General features: G+C 42.6%; 1 protein-coding gene and 1 long non-coding RNA gene across 2 annotated transcripts; both read left to right on the top strand.

Moving 5' to 3' along the window:
* The first annotated feature begins 6,531 nt into the window (after positions 1-6,531).
* Positions 6,532-12,835, top strand: LOC120433819 (protein NLRC3-like). The gene is made up of 6 exons (XM_039600744.1): positions 6,532-6,634; positions 7,188-7,323; positions 9,569-9,647; positions 10,048-10,276; positions 10,418-12,050; positions 12,826-12,835. Exons 2-6 carry the CDS (start codon positions 7,214-7,216, stop codon positions 12,833-12,835), a joined length of 2,061 nt encoding a protein of 686 aa, XP_039456678.1. The 5' UTR covers positions 6,532-6,634; positions 7,188-7,213.
* A 1,817-nt stretch (positions 12,836-14,652) lies between these two features.
* On the top strand, positions 14,653-20,279 carry LOC120439398. Its single transcript, XR_005612624.1, has 3 exons — positions 14,653-14,690; positions 19,370-19,543; positions 20,219-20,279. It is a non-coding gene; the product is annotated as an uncharacterized LOC120439398 (long non-coding RNA).
* Positions 20,280-21,143: the final 864 nt, after the last annotated feature.

Genomic DNA, 21,143 nt, shown 5'->3' with positions numbered 1-21,143 from the left:
GGCCCTGATATCAATCTTATATATTATAAAATCAGAATTTTAGCACAAAAAGTAAGGACATTTGTGTTTGGTCATTTATTTGTTGTAACAGTGCTTCTTGGCAGTGAATCTCTCACCTCTGTGAAACCTTAATGGAGCCACATCTGTGAGGAAAATGCATTTGTGGGTTGAGCAGCAGAGGTGAGTATGTGTTCTGTGTCAATGCCAAACAACTTATTCTGTGACCTGCACAACCACGCTGGCTGATGGGCAACAAATAATGGTTGAAGAATGCGATGCCATCCCCCAACCGTCTGTGACCAGACTGGTGACCAGTATGAGGAGGAGGTGCTGGGCTGCTGTGTGTGGTTCTTTCACTTGCTGTTGAGGCCTCATTATTATAATAGTTTAAAACTGCTGAATGTTACAGATATTTATTTTTTCCACAGTGAACTAAACAACAGATTTTCACACTGAGACGTCAGCACACAAAGAGGAAGATGTGTGGCGTTTGATTGGACCATGGTGAAGTGTTGTGTAATTCAGGCACCTGATGTCATTAAACCGCACCAAACAAAGCTCCATGTGTAAAAGAGAGATATTATTTAATTTCCAATATATTGGAACATGTCTTATTGACTGGTGTACCAAATTTAGAAAGGTTGCCCTATGATCAGTAAATATTGATAGTTTTAATCAAGTCACATGGCTTTATTGTCATTCCAACCATGTGAAGTGGTAAAGTCCACAGTACACACTCTTTCCAGAAGGCAGCAGGGTGAAGAGTGTGTGTGAGGGGTGTGTGATGATTGTTGTTCTGTTTCTCTGTATGTATTACTGTTGGGTCTACCTTACAATATAAAGCATCTTTAGGCAACTGTTGTTGTCATTTGGCGCTGTATAAATAAAACTGAATTGAACTGAAATGAATTGAATTCAACTGAATTTGAAGGATACGGTGCAGAACTTTCTGCTTCTTAATTCAGATCAAACTGAGGTTATTGTACTCGGCCCTGAAAATCTTAGAAATATGGTATCTAACCAGATTCTTACTCTGGATGGCATTACCTTAGCCTCCAGTAACACTGTGAGGAACCTTGGAGTCATTTTTGACCAGGACATGTCCTTCAACGCACATATTAAACAAATATGTAAGACTGCTTTCTTCCATTTGTGCAACATCTCTAAAATTAGAAATATCCTGTCTCAGAGTGATGCTGAAAAACTAGTTCATGTATTTATTACTTCCAGGCTGGACTACTGTAATTTACCATTATCAGGAAGTCCTAAAAACTCCCTGAAAAGCCTTCAATTAATCCAAAATGCTGCAGCAAGAGTCCTGACAGGGACTAGAAAGAGAGAGCAGATTTCTCCTGTTTTGGCTTCCCTTCATTGGCTTCCTGTTAAATCCAGGATTGAATTCAAAATCCTGCTCCTCACATACAAGGTCTTAAATAATCAGGCCCCATCTTATCTTAATGACCTTGTAGTGCCATATCACCCTATTAGAGCACTTCGCTCTTGCTCTGCAGGCCTACTTGTTGTTCCTAGAGTATTTAAAAGTAGAATGGGAGGGAGAGCCTTCAGTTTTCAGGCCCCTCTTCTGTGGAACCAGCTTCCAGTTTGGATCCGGGAGACAGACACTATCTCTACTTTCAAGATTAGGCTTAAAACTTTCCTTTTTGCTAAAGCATATAGTTAGGGCTGGACCAGGTGACCCTGAATCCTCCCTTAGTTATGCTGCAATAGACGTAGGCTGCCGGGGATTCCCATGATGCATTGAGTTTTTCCTTTCCAGTCACCTTTCTCACTCACTATGTGTTAATAGACCTCTCTGCATTGAACCATATCTGTTATTAATCTCTGTCTCTCTTCCACAGCATGTCTTTATCCTGTTTTCCTTCTCTCACCCCAACCGGTCGCAGCAGATGGCCCCGCCCCTCCCTGAGCCTGGTTCTGCCGGAGGTTTCTTCCTGTTAAAAGGGAGTTTTTCCTTCCCACTGTTGCCAAAGTGCTTGCTCATAGGGGTCATATGATTGTTGGGTTTTCTCTGTATTTATTATTGTGCGATCTACTGTACAATATAAAGCGCCTTGAGGTGACTTTTGTTGTGATTTGGCGCTATATAAATAAAATTGAATTGAATTGAATAGTGCAAAAATAGCTGTGGTTAAAAAGAAAATGAGGAAGAATATGTCGCAGAAGTCCAGCAAAGAGGATACAGTGTACTACTCCTGTAAGCGATGTGGTGGCTGACATGAACCGAGACAGTGTCAAGCTTATGGCAAAAGATGTTTGAAATGCAATGGAAAAATCATTTTGCCAAACAATGTCTGTCGAAAGCCAAACCCAAATCGGTACATGTAGTTGAAGAGACTGATTTAAGCGAGACTTTCTTTGTGGGCATAGTGTCACTTGAGGATGTAAAAAGTGAGCATAACGTAGCAGAAGACAGTGAGCGACGCTCAGATTATGAAGACGCGTGGATTGTTTCACTCCCAATACAAGGAACTTTGGTGGCACTAAGGATCGATTCAGGTGCACAGGCAAACCTAATCAGCATGACAGAGATCAATGCTATGAAACCAAAGCCCCAAATAATAACGAAAGGAGTGCCTCTAAAAGACTACAATGCAAAGAATATTGAAAGTAGTGGTCAATGCAGACTTAAAGTGACAATAAAACATAAAGATTATGATGTATTGTTTAATGTTGTTCCAGAAGGTCGTGAATCACTGCTGGGTGGCGTGACATCCAAAAGATTAAACCTAGTAGAAAGAGTGTATCACATCAGCTGTGCAGAAGCAGCAAGTGGACAGCGAGGCGCAGTTGACTCCATTGTACAGCATTATGAGGATGTCTTCAAAGGTTTGGGATGTCTACCATGCACTTACAGTATCCAGCTGAAAGAGGATGCAGAGCCAGTGATCCATCCACCACGTAGAGTCCCAGCTCCACTGAAGGGCCGTTTAAAGAAAGAACTGGACAGAATGTCACAGTTGCAGGTCATTACAAAAGTGGAAGAACCAACTGAGTGGGTAAACTCAATGGTGTGTGTGGATAAAAGGAATAAAAACAATGGTTTGAGAATATGCATGGACCCTGGCGATTTAAATCAAGCCGTAAAGCGTGAGCACTACCAGATACCAAAGCGTGAAGAGATTGCAAGTGAAATGGCAGGTGCCAAATACTTCTCAAAGCTAGATGCAGCACAGGGTTTTGGCAAATAAAGCTAGATGAGAAAAGTTCAAAATACTGTACTTTCAATACACCTTTGGCAGGTACAGATTCCTCAGAATGCCATTTGGCATAATCTCAGCATCTGAGATTTTTCATCGTGCCATGGACAACATGTTAGAGGGATTACAAGGTGTTCGCTGTTATGTTGATGATGTGGTTATTTGGGGCTCCACCCTACAAGAACATAATGAAAGACTGGTGAAGGTGCTGCAACGGGTGAGGAGGATGGATTAAAGTTAAATCATGAGAAGTGTCATTTTGGTGTAAAGGAAATAACATTTTTGGGAGACAAATTCTCTGCTGGAGGTATTGAGCCAGATGAAAGAAAAATAAAAGCCATCGCAACAATGCCGCGCCCGACAGATAAGAGAGGTGTGCTCAGAGTGATGGGAATGATAAACTTTGTTGGAAAATTCATACCTAACTTGTCAGTGAGAACATCAGCTCTAAGGGAGTTACTTCGTGATTCCATAGAATTTAAATGGTCAGCGAGGCATGAAAAGGAATGGAATGATTTAAAAACCACACTGACAACGCGCCTAGTGCTTGCATATTATGATCCAACTAAGAGTTTGAAAATCTCAACAGATGCCTCAAAGGATGGGCTTGGAGCTGTTTTACTTCAAGCTGAAGAGGGGAGCTGGAAACCAGTTGCTTATGCTTCTAGATCCATGACTGAGTCTGAAACCAGATATGCTCAGATTGAGAAAGAATGTCTTGGACATATGGACTTGATATTTTTCACTGTTATGTTTATGGTCTTCCTACCTTTACAGTTGAGACAGATCATCGTCCTCTTGTGTCAATCATTAAGAAAAGTCTGAATGAGATGTCGCCGAGGATTCAACGTCTCATGATGAAACTGCAGAGGTACAGCTTTGACTTGATATACACACCAGGCAAGCATTTAGCTTTAGCAGATGCACTGTCGCGAGCATCACAGGTGTGTCACGCGAGCTCCACTGAGACAGAAGTAGACGATCATGTTAATATGATAGTGGAGTCTCTGCCAGTGTCTGACGCAAAGATAAAACAAGTATGTGAGGAGACAGCTGCAGACAGGGAGCTGCAAACGGTGATGGAAAATATCCAAGGAGACTGGCCCAGAGGGTCTTGTTCAAAGTATTATCATGTTAGATCAGAGCTCAATGTGGTAAATGGACTGCTGTTGAGAGGCAATAGGATTGTGATACCACATAGTCTGAGACAGCTGATACTTCAACGAATACATGAGGGACACCTGGGAATAGAAAAGTGTAAAAGGAGGGCTAGAGACACTGTGTACTGGCCTGGTATTAATAAAGACATTGAGACCATGATCGAAAGTGTGAAACATGCAACAAGTTTCAGAGCAGACAGGCAAGAGAACCCATGATGATTCCTGAACTTCCTACAGAGCCTTGGAGGAAAGTAGGAACAGATTTATTTCATTTTAATGGGAAAGACTATCTGTTGGTGATAGATTATTACTCTAACTTTCCTGAGATTGCTCTGCTTACAAGTACAACTGCTAATAATGTGATCACACATGTGAAGTCTATCTTTTCCAGGCATGGAATACCAGAAACTGTCATTAGTGACAATGGTCCTTGCTATAATTGCAAAGATTGGCAGAATTTTGCAAGAGAATATGGCTTTAAACATGTCACATCGAGTCCTCAACATCCACAGGCAAATGGCAAGGCTGAAAAAGGAGTGCATATCATCAAGCAGCTTCTGAAGAAGGCTACAGACAGTCAATCAGATCCTTATTTAGCTCTGCTGAGCTACAGGACTGCTCCTCTTGACTGTGGTTTATCGCCTGCAGAATTGCTGATGAGTCATAAGCTACACACCACTTTGCCCTGCTATGCAGAAAGCAAGCAGAGTGAAGAAATTATAAAAAAAGCAAGAGCATCTGAAATGGAAACAAAAACGGCGGTATGACAAGGGAACAAGAGCACTTGGATTGCTTGCAAAGGATGATGTAGTGAGAATCCAAGATCAGAATGCATGGAGCAGGAAAGCCATTGTTCTTCAGGAAGCAGGTCCGAGATCATATGACGTAAGAACTGAAGAAGGTCACGTGTTCAGAAGGAACCGTCGCAACTTGCTGAAGACTAAAGAGACATTTCAGGAGGAACAATGTGGTGAGGAAGATGAAAATGTTGATGTGTCACATGCAGAGACAGTGTCTGATTTGAAACCACTGGATGGACATGAGTATGTGGAGAGAAGTGAAGTGGTTTCAGGACCTGTATTGAGGAGGTCAGAGCGTAAGGCCAAAAGACCAGTTAGGCTTAATCTGTAAAGCTGAAACTGGATTTGTTTTATCTTATATTCTGATGGTGGTGAAAAAAAAACAATTGAAAAATATTAATGTAAAACAATTATGTGTATATGTTAGTTTATAAGACCTATGTTGTATATCATTCAGAGGAAAGGGGATGTGTTGATATGTAGGTGTTCGTGTAATGATAAGGTTTACCAGCAGGGGGCGCTGTATTTAAGAAAGCTCGTGAATGCCTCCGGGGGAGCACATAAAAGAAGACTGGTCTGTGGTGTGAGGGAATGAATGGTGTCAATAAAATGTTTGGAGCAGTAGCTTGCAAAGCACAAGTGGATGCTGTGTTATTTTTAACAAGCGCTACGAAGACAACACACCTCCTACCTACCTCGACATACAAACTCTGTGTGGCTTCACGTGTTCTGTTGATGTTTACATGATCAAAATAACTTGAACACAAACAAAGAGGAAGACGGAAGGAAAAAACAACAAGTCCCAGCATCCTCTGTGTTTAGGGAGCAGTAGTGAAAGTGAAAGCAGGAGGAGGAAGGTGGAGCTGAGGCAGGTGAGTGTTAACATGAATATGTTTCTTCTTATGACATAAAATAATTCCACGCTGTTCGTGTCTGTGGGTGAAATGTGAGGCCGGTCGGCTCCTCTGAGCGCTGGTTTCCTGTAAGTAGAGAGGAAGTGAGTTTAGCTGAGCCTCCGTTTAGCGTGAGAGAGCAGGAGGAGAGTGAGAGCTGTGCTGAGGCAGGGTGAGTGTTAACACCGCTCTGACATTACTGTGTCTCTGTGGCGGGAACAACAGGCTCCGTCAGTGGAGGCAAAAATAATCAGACTTTGGTTTTTCAAAGGAAACAACTTTATGTCGGAAGTTCCCGCACGCTCATTGGATAACGATGTGTCAATCTCGAGCTATTAGCCAATGAGCGTGCGGACTCACAGAAAGACCCGCCTTCATCTCGGGACTTTAAAAACTACAATGGCGACAGAAACTCCGTGAGTGGAGTTCAGGCTGACGTCATGAAACTGTGACGTTTGAGCTACTTCCTGTTCTCAGTCCCAGCGTCCTGATCACCGAGGTTTCTGTTGCTCTGATATCTGATATTGATTATATTGGTAAACAGGCTGTAGCAGAACTATCAGGTCTGTTCTGAAAACTGTCTTTATTTTTTCAAAGTAAGGGAATATCTGTGGTCTGATACCGCGGGCTCATGGGCTAAGGACTTGGATTGACAAGCGCAGATGATTGTGTTGTTTCTTATAAAGGCTTGTGTGTGTGTGTGTGTGTGTGTGTGTGTGTGCCTTCCTGTGTGTGTCCTTGTGTCAGTGGAACTGAATCAGTGTGTTAGAGAAAGTGCTCCTCTGCTGTGCCGTCATCGTGTGGATGCTTCTTTTAAAGTTGGAACTCGTGTTTTTATGATCTGCTTCATTTCATTGAACCTTTATTTCTAACCATGAAGTCCCTTTGAGGTTACAGCCTGCTGGTTAGGTTTAGGCTGTTCTTGTGCTTCAGGCTGAAATATGAGGAGTAAGGAGTGGGGCTGGTTAGCCCTCATGACCCTCACCATAACACATACGTCACAGGACAGTGTTTACCACAGAAACTCCATGAAATGATCAATGAGAACTTTAGAAACCCGTCAGTGTGATGCTTCCAGTACAACAGCACCTCTGAGTGTGTGTGTTTACCTCTCAGACTAACTCCACCCTGACATCAAGAAGATGGAGGAAGAGGATGGAGCAGGATCTGCAGCATCCAGCTGTGTGTCTGTGAGGAGTGACCGGTCCAAAGATAAACCTCCAGGGTTCAGTAATGAACCTGCAGCAACAATGTAAGAGAGCTGCTGACTCATTTATTCAGTGTAAATAATGATTTTTGATGCAATGGGAGAAGAAAAATGACAAAAACAGTTTTAAAAATAAGGATTAAAATATTACAAACTATATTTTTGAGTTTCCTGATGTAGTACAAAAATATATGAACATAACTGTATATAGGACAGATATTTTACGGTTCTTTTAGGCAGCACCAAAAAAACAAAAAGACTATTTTTAAGCTGTCTGAGGTAGTGAGTCAACATGTCACACTGGGTCAAAGGTCAGGGAGTAAAAGTGTGTTTTAAGGCAGGTTTAAAAGCAGCGAGTGAAGGAGCCTGTCGAGGTAAATCGTTCCATAACTGATCAAATTCAGTTGGTGGACCTCTGTGTGAAATCAAGCATCTGGTTCACAGAGAGGATAACCCTCAAATGGGCTGTACAACATTATATAGGGAGACAAAACAGAGCTTATTGTAGCCATCGCTCTCTCTCGCATGGACGTGGCAGTCTTGCTGTCTGCTGCGAATCCTCCCGTACCTCCGTGACCTCGTCTGGTATCTGCTCCCTCCTCTGTAAGAGACAGTAAAGGAAAACACGTCTCTGCCTAGTCTTGAAAATCTAATCTTATCATCCATCGTCCTTCTAGGGCCTCTTCTTCTTGTGGCCTCAGCTAACTGCTAATATTTAAGTGGCTAACATTAACATGTGTGCCAGCCAGGTTAATGTTAGCCATTAAAGCACCAAAAGGTACTATAAAAGTACTTTTTTTTTTTTTCAAAACTTACTCAAGTAAACGTAACGGAGTAAATGTAACTCGTTACTACCCACCTCTGGACTTGACTGCGGTAGTTTGTAACCTAAGATCATCACACTGCCCTCTGATTGTCTCCCCCAACTACTCTTCCAAGGATTGTCAGGTTGGAGATTGGCCTATAATTAGCTAAGACAGCTGGTCTAGGGATGCTTTTTAAGTAAAGGTTTAACTACAGCCAGCTAGGGATGGGTACCGTTTAGATTTGAAAACCTGCTGAATCAGAATCAGTTGCTGATGATGGCTTTTTTCTTTACATTAATCATGTATAATCTTAACTCAAAGTGAACATAGACTTGATTGAAGTAACTCAGATCAGCCAATTCAAAATGCTTATTCAATCAACTCTGAGTTTATGGCTAGACTTAGTTTGTTGGCCCTGCACCTTAAAACTATTCCCTGTTTGTCCCTCATGTTTTTTGGATATTGTTTTCACATCTTATGTCACGGCTAGCGGGCGAGCCATGTTGAATTTAATAAAGGACCCAAGATGTCGACACTGCTGTGAAGTGAGTGAGCTTTATTGAAACGGTGAAGTGCAGCGGAGATGGCCTGTGCAGAAGCTAAGATAACCTCTACTGAAAAAACTAAAAACTAACCTGAAACCTTAAACGGAGACACGGGAGATAACACAGACGACCCGGCAACAAGCAGGAGAAAACAAAGGGCTCATATACACAAAAAAACAATCAGGGAATGAGAAAGGGAGGAGACACAGCAGGATTAATTGGACATAACCAGACAAGGGAAGCAAAAAGTAGACACACTAACGTAGGACATGGCACTGTCAAAATAAAACAGGAAGTGAACACAGAGACACAATACTAACACAGTACAGAGGGAACACAGAAACCAAAACCTCAGAACTAGAAAATCTTAATCAGGATGAAATTGTAACAAAAGACAATAACAATCAAAACAAAACCACTGAGTCCACAGACTCGGGACATACATCGGCTCAAACTGTGCTCATAAATATTTTGTAAATCAGACTGTGTAGTTGTGAACTGAGTTTTGTAACATTGTGAAACAAAATATGTGAAAAGTTTATGTTTTTGCGTTCATTGATTTGTGTGTGTAAAATGTAAAAGTGTAATAAACATTAGAACTACTTTTGCTGACACAAAGTTTGGCGAGCACTGCAAGTTGTCCCTTTAAACCAGTCACTGATATAAAGAGAGCACCTTGTTCCAGGGCATCTGAGCATGGAGGAAAGCTTTATGCAGGAGATGGTAAGAGCTGTTGGGACTAAAGAAACTGAGCAGAAAACTACAGACATGTGGAAACTGAGTTGTTAATTCTCAGTGGGATCACCAGGACTAGCAAAGCTTCACCATGACAGTCATCTGATTGACTGAACCCATCCAAACATCACTTCATGGACCTTTAGCTTGTGTCTGTGTGTGGACAGACATAACATGAGCTAATTATTCATTACTCCTCCACAGAGTGGAGCAGGAGAAAGCAGAGGTTTCCACTGGTCAGTCTGCACAGCAACATCAAACACACCTGGACTATGTGGTTATGGTTTGTAGTACTACGTTTACATTTGTTCTTTTCAGTCACCTCTGTGCTGCACTTTGTGGACCAGAGGATTGTCAGTGTGTCCAACATAAATCAGAGTTTGGGCTCCATGATTTCAGTCAGATTGGGGTGACTGTAGCTCAGGAGGTGAGCAGGTCAGCTACTAGTCAGAAGCTTTGTGAATCAAACCCTGGCTGGCAAATGTACTGGGTAACGTACTAAACCCAAGCTGCCCTCTGATGCATCCATCAGAGTGTGAAAGAAAGTATTTAAGCACAGAACAATGTGCTTGGTTGAATGAGGCATGTTGTATAAAATGCTTTGTGTGCACAGAGTATCACAGAGAGCTATATAAGAACCAGTCCATTTACCACTGGGTAATTCATATAGTCTTCTTTTCCAGCGGCTGGAGGACAACATCACCATGTTTGTGAAGAACGAGCTGAAGAAGATCCAGAAGCTTCTGAGTCCAGATCACCCAGAAACTTTAAAGAGCCAGATGGAGGATGAGGAGATGTTTGGAGGTGAGGATGAAGATGAAAGAAAGAGCTGCAGAGAAGCATTTCTGAAGATCACACTCCACTTCTTGAGGAGACTTAAGCAGCATGAGATGGCTGACCATCTGCAGAGCAGTAAGAGAATTTCTCTAAAGACTGAATATTGATCTTTCCTAATAGCTCAAGAAATGGACCAATAGACATTCATCCTTTCAGGGTACTGAAAGGCTGTGATATTTATTGTGTAATATTTGTTTCTGAATTTCTTACCTTCAGAAATATTTCCTCCACTCTGTAAACGTGAACTTAAAGCCCAACTGAAGAAGAAGTTCCAGCGTGTGTTTGAGGGCATCGCTAAAGCAGGAAGCCCAACCCTCCTGAATCAGATCTACACAGAGCTCCACATCACAGAGGGAGGGACTGCAGAGGTCAATGATGAACATGAGGTCAGACAGATTGAAACAGCATCCAGGAAACCAGACAGAGCAGAAACAACCATCAGACAAGAAGACATCTTTAAAGTCTCACCTGGAAGAGACGAACCAATCAGAACAGTGCTGACAAAGGGAGTGGCTGGCATTGGGAAAACAGTCTTAACACAGAAATACAGCCTGGACTGGGCTGAAGACAAAGCCAACCAGGACATCCAGTTCATATTTCCATTCACTTTCAGAGAGCTGAATGTGCTGAAAGAGGAAAAGTTCAGCTTGGTGGAACTTGTTCATCACTTCTTTAATCAAACTAACCAATCAGGAATCTGCAGGCTTGAAGACTTCCAGGTTGTGTTCATACTTGATGGTCTGGATGAGTGTCGACTTAATTTGGACTTCAACAAAACTAAAATCCTGACTGAAACAAGAAAGTCCACCTCATTGGATGAGCTGCTGACAAACCTCATCAGAGGGAACCTGCTCCCTTCTGCTCGCCTTTGGATAACAACACGACCTGCAGCAGCCAATCAGATCCCTCCTCAGTGTGTCGACATGGTGACAGAGGTCAGAGGGTTCACTGACCCACAGAAGGAGGAGTACTTCAGGAAGAGATTCAGAGATGAGGAGCAGGCCAGCAGGATCATCTCCCACATCAAGAAAGCTCGAAGCCTCCACATCATGTGCCACATCCCAGTCTTCTGCTGGATCACTGCTACAGTTCTGGAGGATGTGCTGGAAACCAGAGAGGGAGGACAGCTGCCCAAGACCCTGACTGAGATGTACATCCACTTCCTGGTGGTTCAGGCCAAAGTCAAGAGGATCAAATATGATGGAGGAGCTGAGACAGATCCTCACTGGAGTCCAGAGAGCAGGAAGATGATTGAGTCACTGGGAAAACTGGCTTTTGATCAGCTGCAGAAAGGAAACCTGATCTTCTATGAACCAGACCTGACAGAGTGTGGCATCGATATCAGAGCAGCCTCAGTGTACTCAGGAGTGTTCACACAGATCTTTAAAGAGGAGAGAGGACTGTACCAGAACAAGGTGTTCTGCTTTGTTCATCTCAGTGTTCAGGAGTTTCTGGCTGCTCTTCATGTCCACCTGACCTTCATCAACTCTGGACTCAATCTGCTGGAAGAACAACAAACAACGTCCATGTGGCCTAAATTATCTGATAAACCAAAACTCCAATCTCTCCACCAGTGTGCTGTGGACAAGGCCTTACAGAGCCCCAATGGACACCTGGACTTGTTCCTTCGTTTTCTCTTGGGTCTGAAGACTAATCAAACTCGTTTGCAAGGCCTGATGACACAGACAGGAAGTAGCGCACAGACCAATCAAGAAGCAGTTCAGTACATCAAGAAGAAGCTCAGTGAGAATCTGTCTGCAGAGAAAAGCATCAATCTGTTCCACTGTCTGAATGAACTGAATGATCGTTCTCTGCTGGAGGAGATCCAACAGTCCCTGAGATCAGGACGTCTCTCCACAGATAAACTGTCTCCTGCTCAGTGGTCAGCTCTGGTCTTCATCTTACTGTCATCAGAAAAAGATCTGGATGAGTTTGACCTGCAGAAATACTTTGGTTCAGAGGAGGCTCTTCTGAGGCTGCTGCCAGTGGTCAAAGTCTCTAAAAAAGCTCTGTAAGTTATAAAGTTTTTATTATTTATTTTGGTTGGTATGTTATGGAAAACACACTGCCATCAACTTCTGTTTTGTTTTTGTCAAAATCCCTGTAATATAATCACTGTACCTTTATATACACGGGACTTGTATTAATGCTGCTGCCCTCTTGTGGCTAAAGTGTAATTATGTTATTGTTATTAGGGAGGATTTGAGAGAAACATGCCAAGTGAGTCAGCACCTTCGCTTTAGCTTAAAAATCCAAATTCTTATGTCATCAGTTATAGTTGCATGTATTCATTATCATAATTTAACCTTTATTATTGATGTCTTCAATTTATTTTGAGTAAACTAGCAATAATTTTATGGTTGTATTAAATAAATACATCACTAATGAATTATTTATTTCAGTAATTAATTAAAATGTACATAATTAATTAAAAATATTGATAATGAATTATTTAATGATGTATTTATTTCATTCACGTTGCTACTCCTGGCCCTGCATCGCTGTTCATAAATACATTTTATTTGTCAACTTCACCCATCAAAGTCAGGGGGCGGGGTTAATGCTGATCAAGTCAAAACCATTGCTTTGGTCTGGTGGGCGTTCTTTTAGTGGGCTTTTCTCAGTACTAAGTAGGCCCACACACCAGGGTTTGGACATGTGTGGACCCAAACTGTACTTAAACTTGACCCTTTTTTGTGTGTCACCAAATACACTTTAATATCTTCTAGACAAGAATGTAGTGGCATCATCTTTGACCTCTTTTGGCTCCAAACAGAAGTGACAGACTTGAGCAGGGTTCATTTAAAGGCTGACAGAAGTGGAGTGGTGACGGGGAGATGTTTGACAGGACAGTGTTTCAGCCTCCACAGGTTCATGTTGTGCTCCATCAGTCAGTGAAGATGAAGTCAGTGCTGATGAGGCTGTAGAGTGTGTGAGGGATGTGAATGAGGATGATGAAGATCTGATGATAGCAGATAAAAACAGGCTGCAGAGACTTTGAGCCATACAGGGCACACAGTGTGTGTACAGAACAGCTGAAATCATTCTGGAGGCCTCACTGGAATATGGAAGCATCACAGTACAGCTTCACTAAAGTCTCTGATATGAGCTGAGAAATGAAGCAGCCAGAGCTTTTTCATGAGTGGAAATCCACGGTGACTGTGAGCTGCTGCTACAGCCTCCAGATTAGCCAGCAGCTCATCCTGCTCAACATTTTCTCACCAACTTTAATGGAAGTGTGATGTTTTCAGCTGGAGTGATGGTCAGGGTGGCCTCCTCTCCTCTTCTTCTCCTCTTCCTCTTTCATTTGTAAAGCCACTTCTGCTGCTTTCATTCATTTGGAAGTCCTGTAGCTGAGTTTGGGAGAGACTAACAGCCTCGGCAGCAGAGGGAGAAAGGCTGTAACACCACCACTTTACTCTGTTCTACCTGTCACATCATTTTATCAGGAAACAAATATGTTTTTACTATGTTTGTCTTGAAGATGTAAGAAGATCACATGGTGCTTTTTATTATTGTGTTGGTTTGTTTCCTGTCTCTTGGATGGAGCCCAGCTGTGCGTGGCCCCTGGGCCTGTGGTCAGTGTGTGCTGGATAATCCGCCCAGGATGAGGCCAAACTGACACGGGATGAAATGTCTGTCACATAATTGAGCTTAGTGTAGTTTCATTTCTGCACAGTTTAAAAACAACCAAAACTTTTTTCTGTCTTTTCCATGTTATACTGTAGACTTTCTTTGATACTGTGTCCAAAAGGAGCAGCTTTTACTTTGAAGGGGAGGCGTCTCTGTTTCCTCTTCAGGTTGGATGATGGAAGCAAATGAGTGTGTGATGTTCTTTCAGTGTTGCACTTTGTAGGCGCTCCTGAGCACTGGTCTCACAGCCAGCTGCACATAGAGACCAGTGTTGTTAGTCCAGGTCAGAAGATGACTTGTTGGAATGAAAATGAGCTTGTAGTTTGTCTGCTTTAATCATGTGACTGGAAAAAGGTGTTGGACTTCAAATATGTCCATTTCTTTAATACTTCACCTTTAAAAGTGAAGCCATGTGGTTCCTGGAAGGAAAAACACGACTTTTTCAAGTCTTTGTCCTGTTTTTATGAGAAATGTACGACTTTAATGTGAAACATTCAGAGTTTTTTCTCTTGTTGTGTTTGTTTGAAGCTGCTTCCTGTTGGCTTCAGCTGTTTGGAGTTTCCATTTTCTAAACTTCTACATTCTGAACCTTCTTCAGCTCTGAACAGATGATGAAACACTGAATGATTTCAAGCTCACACTTTGTCTAATAAACTTACATCTTTCATTCTTTATACAGATTGTGGGGCTGTGGTTTGTCAGAGATCAGCTGTGATTATCTGGCAGCAGCACTGAAGTCCAACCCCTCCCATCTGAGAGAGCTGAACCTGAGCTCCAACAACAAGCTGCAGGATTCAGGAGTGAAGCATCTGTGTGGTTTCCTGGAGAGTCCAGGATGTGGACTTGAAACTCTGAGGTCAGTCAGCATGTTTTAGTTGTGCTGAGATGAATATGATGTGAAAGTTGTGCTGACACTAAACTGCAGACATCAGGCTGATATTATACTGATCCACACTGATGATCTTCATGGTAAAGTCTGTTTTCTTCTTCTCTGGTTTAGTCCATTGACTGCAGCAGAACAATGTTCACATTTCAAACAGTGAGACTCAACGTATGGCCCGCGGCCCACACGCGACCTGCCCACCTTTCCTGATTCAGAGAGGGGACCTGATTAACTGTGTAGTGTTCTTCCTCACAGTTCTAAGTATCAGACACAACAATGAATAATCCACAGCTGACTCTCTTTAGCAGGTCAAAGGTCACGGCACACAGCAGACAGTGGGAAATATTCTAATTCTGATCATTTATCAGCACATATCCATATGTATAAAAACAAAGCTGACACTGTGAGACTTGATCAGAGGTGTGATCATCACAGCAGAGGCCTTTGTGTCAAAGTCACTGAGGATCAAACAGAAACACATGAAGCAGATTTTCCTCTTCTGGCTTTTTTATAGCAGATAACCTTCAAAATATTCTGCAGTCGATCAAAAACTGAAGCAAACCATGAATCAACATGTGAACATGAGCTGATGCTGCTGAAGTGAAGCAAAGTTACAGAGGTTTGATTACAGACACAGCTGAGAGTTTGTAATCTGTCATCATTTTAAAAGGTTTCAATTTCTTCAGTATTGAACAGCAGAAATGAGGCTTTGTTTTCGGAGGCCGACAGCAGTGAACACAACAGCAGACTGGTGCGTAATAAGCAGTGAATAATGCAGAAAACAGATTTTTGAAGGTAAACTGTTCTTGAAGTACACTGAGAGAGAGAGAGCTGTGCAGGAAGTAAAGGTCAAAGTCAGAGAGAATTCATGACGATGTTCATCAAAGCGTAAAAGCGTAGTTTGGATCTTCTTTGCTGCTGGTTCACTCAGTTTTGGTTGGAGACAGATGAAACCTGCAGCTTCAGGATCTGTGAGCTGTCCACTTTCAGCCCCGACGGCGTGTCCGTGTACGTGCCGTCGAGTGAACGATCCACGCTCTGTGTTTCCATCTTTGTGTGTTTAGCTGCTCTCATTTACTGTTTTACCTGTTTGGTTGTTGTTGAAATACTTTTGGGAGCTTTAACCTGAGATTCTGGCAAAATACATTTATATTAAAAATCCATTCAGGATTGAATGAATCAACATCGCTTTATTCAAATTAAAACCATTTAAATAGGAAAATCCATTTTTTACAGCCGCCTCTAATGCTGGGTAATGTCAGCTGGTCCATGTGCAGCTGGCTGTGAGGCTCAGGGAGGCGTCTACAAAGTGCAACACTGAAAGAACATCATCCATAAATATTGAGGAATAACTGGACTCTCATACAGCGAGACTCAAATGCCTTTAAACATCAGCTTATCCTGCTGATCCAAGTCCAACACTGAGTTTGTAAAAACATGTTTGTCAATCATTTTGTTTGGTTTCGGAGGAAAATGATTCAATAACACTGCTAATACACAACATTTCATCCTATTTCCTCATAACCCTCTTTTGTCTGACCATTTGATCCCATTTGAATTTGCAATAAAGGATCCACAGAGTTTGGTGACAATAATGACAGTAGATGTTTGTGTGAAAGTGCTGGAAGCAAATGAGTGTGTGATGTTCTTTCAGTGTTGCACTTTGTAGACGCTCCCTGAGCACTGGTCTCACAGCCAGCTGCACATAGAGACCAGTGTTGTTAGTCCAGGTCAGAAGATGACTTGTTGGCATGAAAATGAGCTTGTAGTTTGTCTGCTTTAATCATGTGACTGGAAAAAGGTGTTGGACTTCAAATATGTCCATTTCTTTCACACTTCACCTTTAAAAGTGAAGCCATGTGGTTCCTGGAAGGAAAAACACGACTTTTCAAGTCTTTGTCCTGTTTTTATGAGAAATGTACGACTTTAATGTGAAACATTCAGAGTTTTTCTCTTGTTGTGTTTGTTTGAAGCTGCTTCCTGTTGGCTTCAGCTGTTTGGAGTTTCCATTTTCTAAACTTCTACATTCTGAACCTTCTTCAGCTCTGAACAGATGATGAAACACTGAATGATTTCAAGCACTTTGTCTAATAAACTTACATCTTTCATTCTTTATACAGATTGTGGGACTGTGGTTTGTCAGAGATCAGCTGTGATTATCTGACAGCAGCACTGAAGTCCAACCCCTCCCATCTGAGAGAGCTGAACCTGAGCTCCAACAACAAGCTGCAGGATTCAGGAGTGAAGCATCTGTGTGGTTTCCTGGAGAGTCCAGGATGTGGACTTGAAACTCTGAGGTCAGTCAGCATGTTTTAGTTGTGCTGAGATGAATATGATGTGAAAGTTGTGCTGACACTAAACTGCAGACATCAGGCTGATATTATACTGATCCACACTGAGGATCTTCATGGTAAAGTCTGTTTTCTTCTTCTCTGGTTTAGTCCATTGACTGCAGCAGAACAATGTTCACATTTCAAACCTTCAAAGAAGAAGAAAAATCCTCCACTGGATAATTCACTGTGAAACTCTCCAACTCTTCATTCCACCTTAAAGTCTGTGTGACACTGAAATCCAAAGCAAAATGTGTGTTTGCTTTACAGACAGCAGTCCAACACAAACATACACACATCATCCAAAACACAGTCCAACATCCAAATCTCCTCCACTGCCAGCATGAATGATGGGAAAGAGAAGGAGGAACACTCTGACATTCAGGGTTAGAATGAGTTTCATGAAGCAGACTGTGAAGATCAAAGCTGCATTAGAAGCTTACATGAATGAATGAGTGGACAGAAGTGGACAGAGATCATCTGAAGCACTTCAAAGGCTTTAAATCAGCACATTTCTCTTTATTCTTTATCAACTCTGTTAGTTTCTCTCAGTTTTCTGTGGAATGAAGCTAACAGCAGGCTAATAAGATGCTGACCAATAGGTTTCTATTAAAGGTTGTCATTTGTATCTGAAAAAGTGCTTTGGCTCAGCAGGGATCAGCTTACAGGTAGAATACAGCTGCTGGATGGGATTAGCATGTCATAGCTATCTACCAAACTGCTAACTGGGGATTTCAGGCCATCTATGGATCATTTTTGCTAACTGTTTATTCAGCTGAGGCTCACAGGGCTGCAGCCTGTGCCCTAGCTGTCATAGGGCAAGAGGCGTGGTCCACCTGCACAGGTGAGCAGTCCATCACAGGGCCAACAGAGAGAGAAGCACTCTCTCACATCCACACCTACAGCCAATTTAGAAGCACCAATGAACCTAAGCAGCATTTCATTGGACTGTGGGAGAACATCCAACCTCCACAGAAAGGCCAACAAGCTTCAACCTACAACCTTCTTGCTTTAAGGCACTAGTGCGAACCACTTTTCCCCATTTCAGCCCAAATCCTGCATCTTCCTGTTTCTGACTCCAGGCCAGCTCCACTAACACTTTCTCATCAGACACTGCCACCTAGTGGAGGAAGTCTTAGTTCCATTTGAAGCTTCAGATTACACTTAGTTCCTTTACAAAGAGGTGGAGGTGGTGGGGCCACAGCACCATCATCACTGAGTGCCATAGGACACTTAACCTTTGTTTCCATATGCTGGGAACTTCCTGTTGTTCCAAGGAGGACTGGAAAAAATGTGAAAACCTCCCAGTCAGTTCCTCACAGCACACTTCAATCATTTCCCTCCCACAGCATCAGGACCAGGGCGTTTTCTCTTTGGTCCCACTAAGAGATTTCCACACAAACACCTCATCAGTGGGACTCTCAGAGCTACCAGCCCTTTGCTACAATCACAAAGCTCTTCATTGAAATCAATGATATCAAAGCTGGAATCAATGAGTCCAAGTCTTCTGCTGATTCAGCATCACATTCATCTTTGCTCCTTGTTCTGCATCCCCACCATGGACTTCATTCCTTTCCAAGCCAGCCTTGAGTGTCCTTTATTCAGCTCATCCTCTGCTTTACTTTTACACCTGATTTTAGCTGCTTTATCTCTCTTTCAACACGTTTCTGTGCCTCAATCTTTTTCTTCTCTCCCTCATAACAAGACAGCTTCTTCTGCCTGAGAACATGTTGGAGTGATTTACTAATCCAGGGCTGCTTATTGGGGAAAATACTTCCTGTTTTCAAAGTAATCCCCATTTTCCCCAGAAAGAAATGTAAGTAGAAATCGATGATCTAAGTGAGAACATGAGCCTTTAAAAAGTCCCAGTGGGTGCAGTCAAAGCAGTCCCTCAGTCCCAGTATAGAGTCTTTGGTCCAGACTGGAACCACTGTGTGCCCAGTTTGAGCTCTCTTCAGTGCTGTGACCTGACAGACCCAGAGGGGCCATCGCATCACATTTAGAAGCTCCCCTAATGGAGCCACAACACATGTCCAACACTTAGTCTGTCTTGTTGGACCAACTGGAAGAAATGATTCAAGGACTTAGTCACAGAACAGAGATTCAAATCTCCAAAATCCAACTGGCTGCATCAGGACATATAGTCTGAAACTCTGCACAGTTTCCTGTTTGAAGCTGCTTCCTGTTGGCTTCAGCTGTTTGGAGTTTCCATTTTCTAAACTTCTACATTCTGAACCTTCTTCAGCTCTGAACAGATGATGAAACACTGAATGATTTCAAGCTCTTTGTCTAATAAACTTACATCTTTCATTCTTTATACAGATTGAGGGGCTGTGGTTTGTCAGAGATCAGCTGTGATTATCTGGCAGCAGCACTGAAGTCCAACCCCTCCCATCTGAGAGAGCTGGACCTGAGCAGGAACTACCTGAAGGATCCAGATGTGAAGCAGCTGTCTGATCTTCAGCATAGTCCAGACTACAGACTGGAGACTCTGGAGTAAGTAGAGTGATGGAGTGAGTGGGTGGTGCTGTCAGCAGTATTGTACTAAACACAGTCAGCATGAAACAAAGATCCAGTGTTTCCTGTAAAGCTGCAGCTTCTCAGTGAAGCTGTGAGAGGAGGATGGTGACAGGCTTCAGGATTGGACACAAACACTTCCTGTTTCTGACCTTTATGGTCACCATAGTAACGGCTGACACGCTCTGATCAAACGCTGTCAACAGCCAATCAGCTCTCTGAACAGAGCAGCACGCAGACCAATGACTGCATTCATTTCCAAGTTTAAAGCAGTGAAGAACACAGTCTGTAGGTGAGGAAGAATTTAGTGAGAGCAGATGTTTGGATGGAATTCCTCCAGTTAACAGCTGGAACCGTCCATCTGGATTGTTGGGCTTGTTGTTGGGGTTCCTACAGAGCTCAGAGTGGACACACCAAGGTTCTTCTACTGAATGAAAGTCCAAACTCAAACTAGGAGGGAAAAACATTTTCATCAACTTCAATAAAAATCCAAAGATTAGAAAAAGTGAAGCAACAATGAGTCCTAGTACAGTCCCAGCACTGAAGTCCCTGCTGCTCTTTATACTGGATGTGCTGCATCACTGACTGACAGCTGATGAAGAGTCTCTGGAAACACTCGTTTATCTCCTCTGCTCTTCCTTCTTCTCTCTGCAGGTGGAGCTGATGATGGTAAACAGGACGGTGTGTGTGCTGAGAGAGGAGGAGCTGTGTCCTGATGATCCAGAGAGGTTGAAGCAGCAGCAGCTTGTGTGTAGAGGCGCTCTGACTGGGCCATGTTACTGGGAGGTGGAGAGGAGAGCTTCATCCAGCAGTGACTGACAGAGGAATGAAGTGCAGATGACTGTCAGTGCTGCAGAGTGAACTGCTCTGAGAACAGCTCCACTGTCAGACACAATGTAGAGTCCAGCATCATCCCTGTGTGTCCCTCTGGATCTGACAGAGGATCTCAGTGTATCTGGACGGCTCTGCTGCTGCTCTGTCCTTCTACAGTCTCTGCACAGTCTCTGTCTGACTCTGGCTTCAGACCCTCCTGGATCAAACTCACCTGGAAAGACTTTCAAACATCACTCAATAGATTTGAATACAGAATATATTTGATATACACTGTAGATGTACTGTAGAGTTGCAGTTTGTCACTTGTAAATACAGTCTGTGAGCAGCTATGAGCTGAAAGATCTTTCTAGAAACACAAAATGTTTTCACTCTTCTGTTGCTTTTTCATATATTTCCACAACATTAATATTGATCCCACCTGTCTCACCTGTTTCATGCTTTTATACATAATAACAGGACACGTGTGATCTGAGCACTGCTGTGGTTGCTGTGCTGCACGTCTTCATTTAGATAACAGAGACATCTAGTGGTTCAGAGGGAGAACTGCAGGAGGTGGAGCTGTGTTTTAGCATGGAAAACTTTTTATCTTTTAGGCGCAGATACAAATATGACAAGTATCAGTGTAAGATACAAAAGGTCACATCAGTCAGCAGCAGTGTTGGGACTAACGCGTTATTAAGTAACGCGTTACAGTAACTACGTTATTATTGTGGTAACGAGCACGGTAACTAGTTATTATGCCAAA

Source organism: Oreochromis aureus, linkage group 3 (genome assembly GCF_013358895.1).
Source record: "Oreochromis aureus strain Israel breed Guangdong linkage group 3, ZZ_aureus, whole genome shotgun sequence".
NCBI classification, from domain to species: Eukaryota; Metazoa; Chordata; class Actinopteri; order Cichliformes; family Cichlidae; genus Oreochromis; species Oreochromis aureus.
Note: the sequence above shows the minus strand (reverse complement) of the source record. Positions and strands in the feature narration are given on the sequence as shown.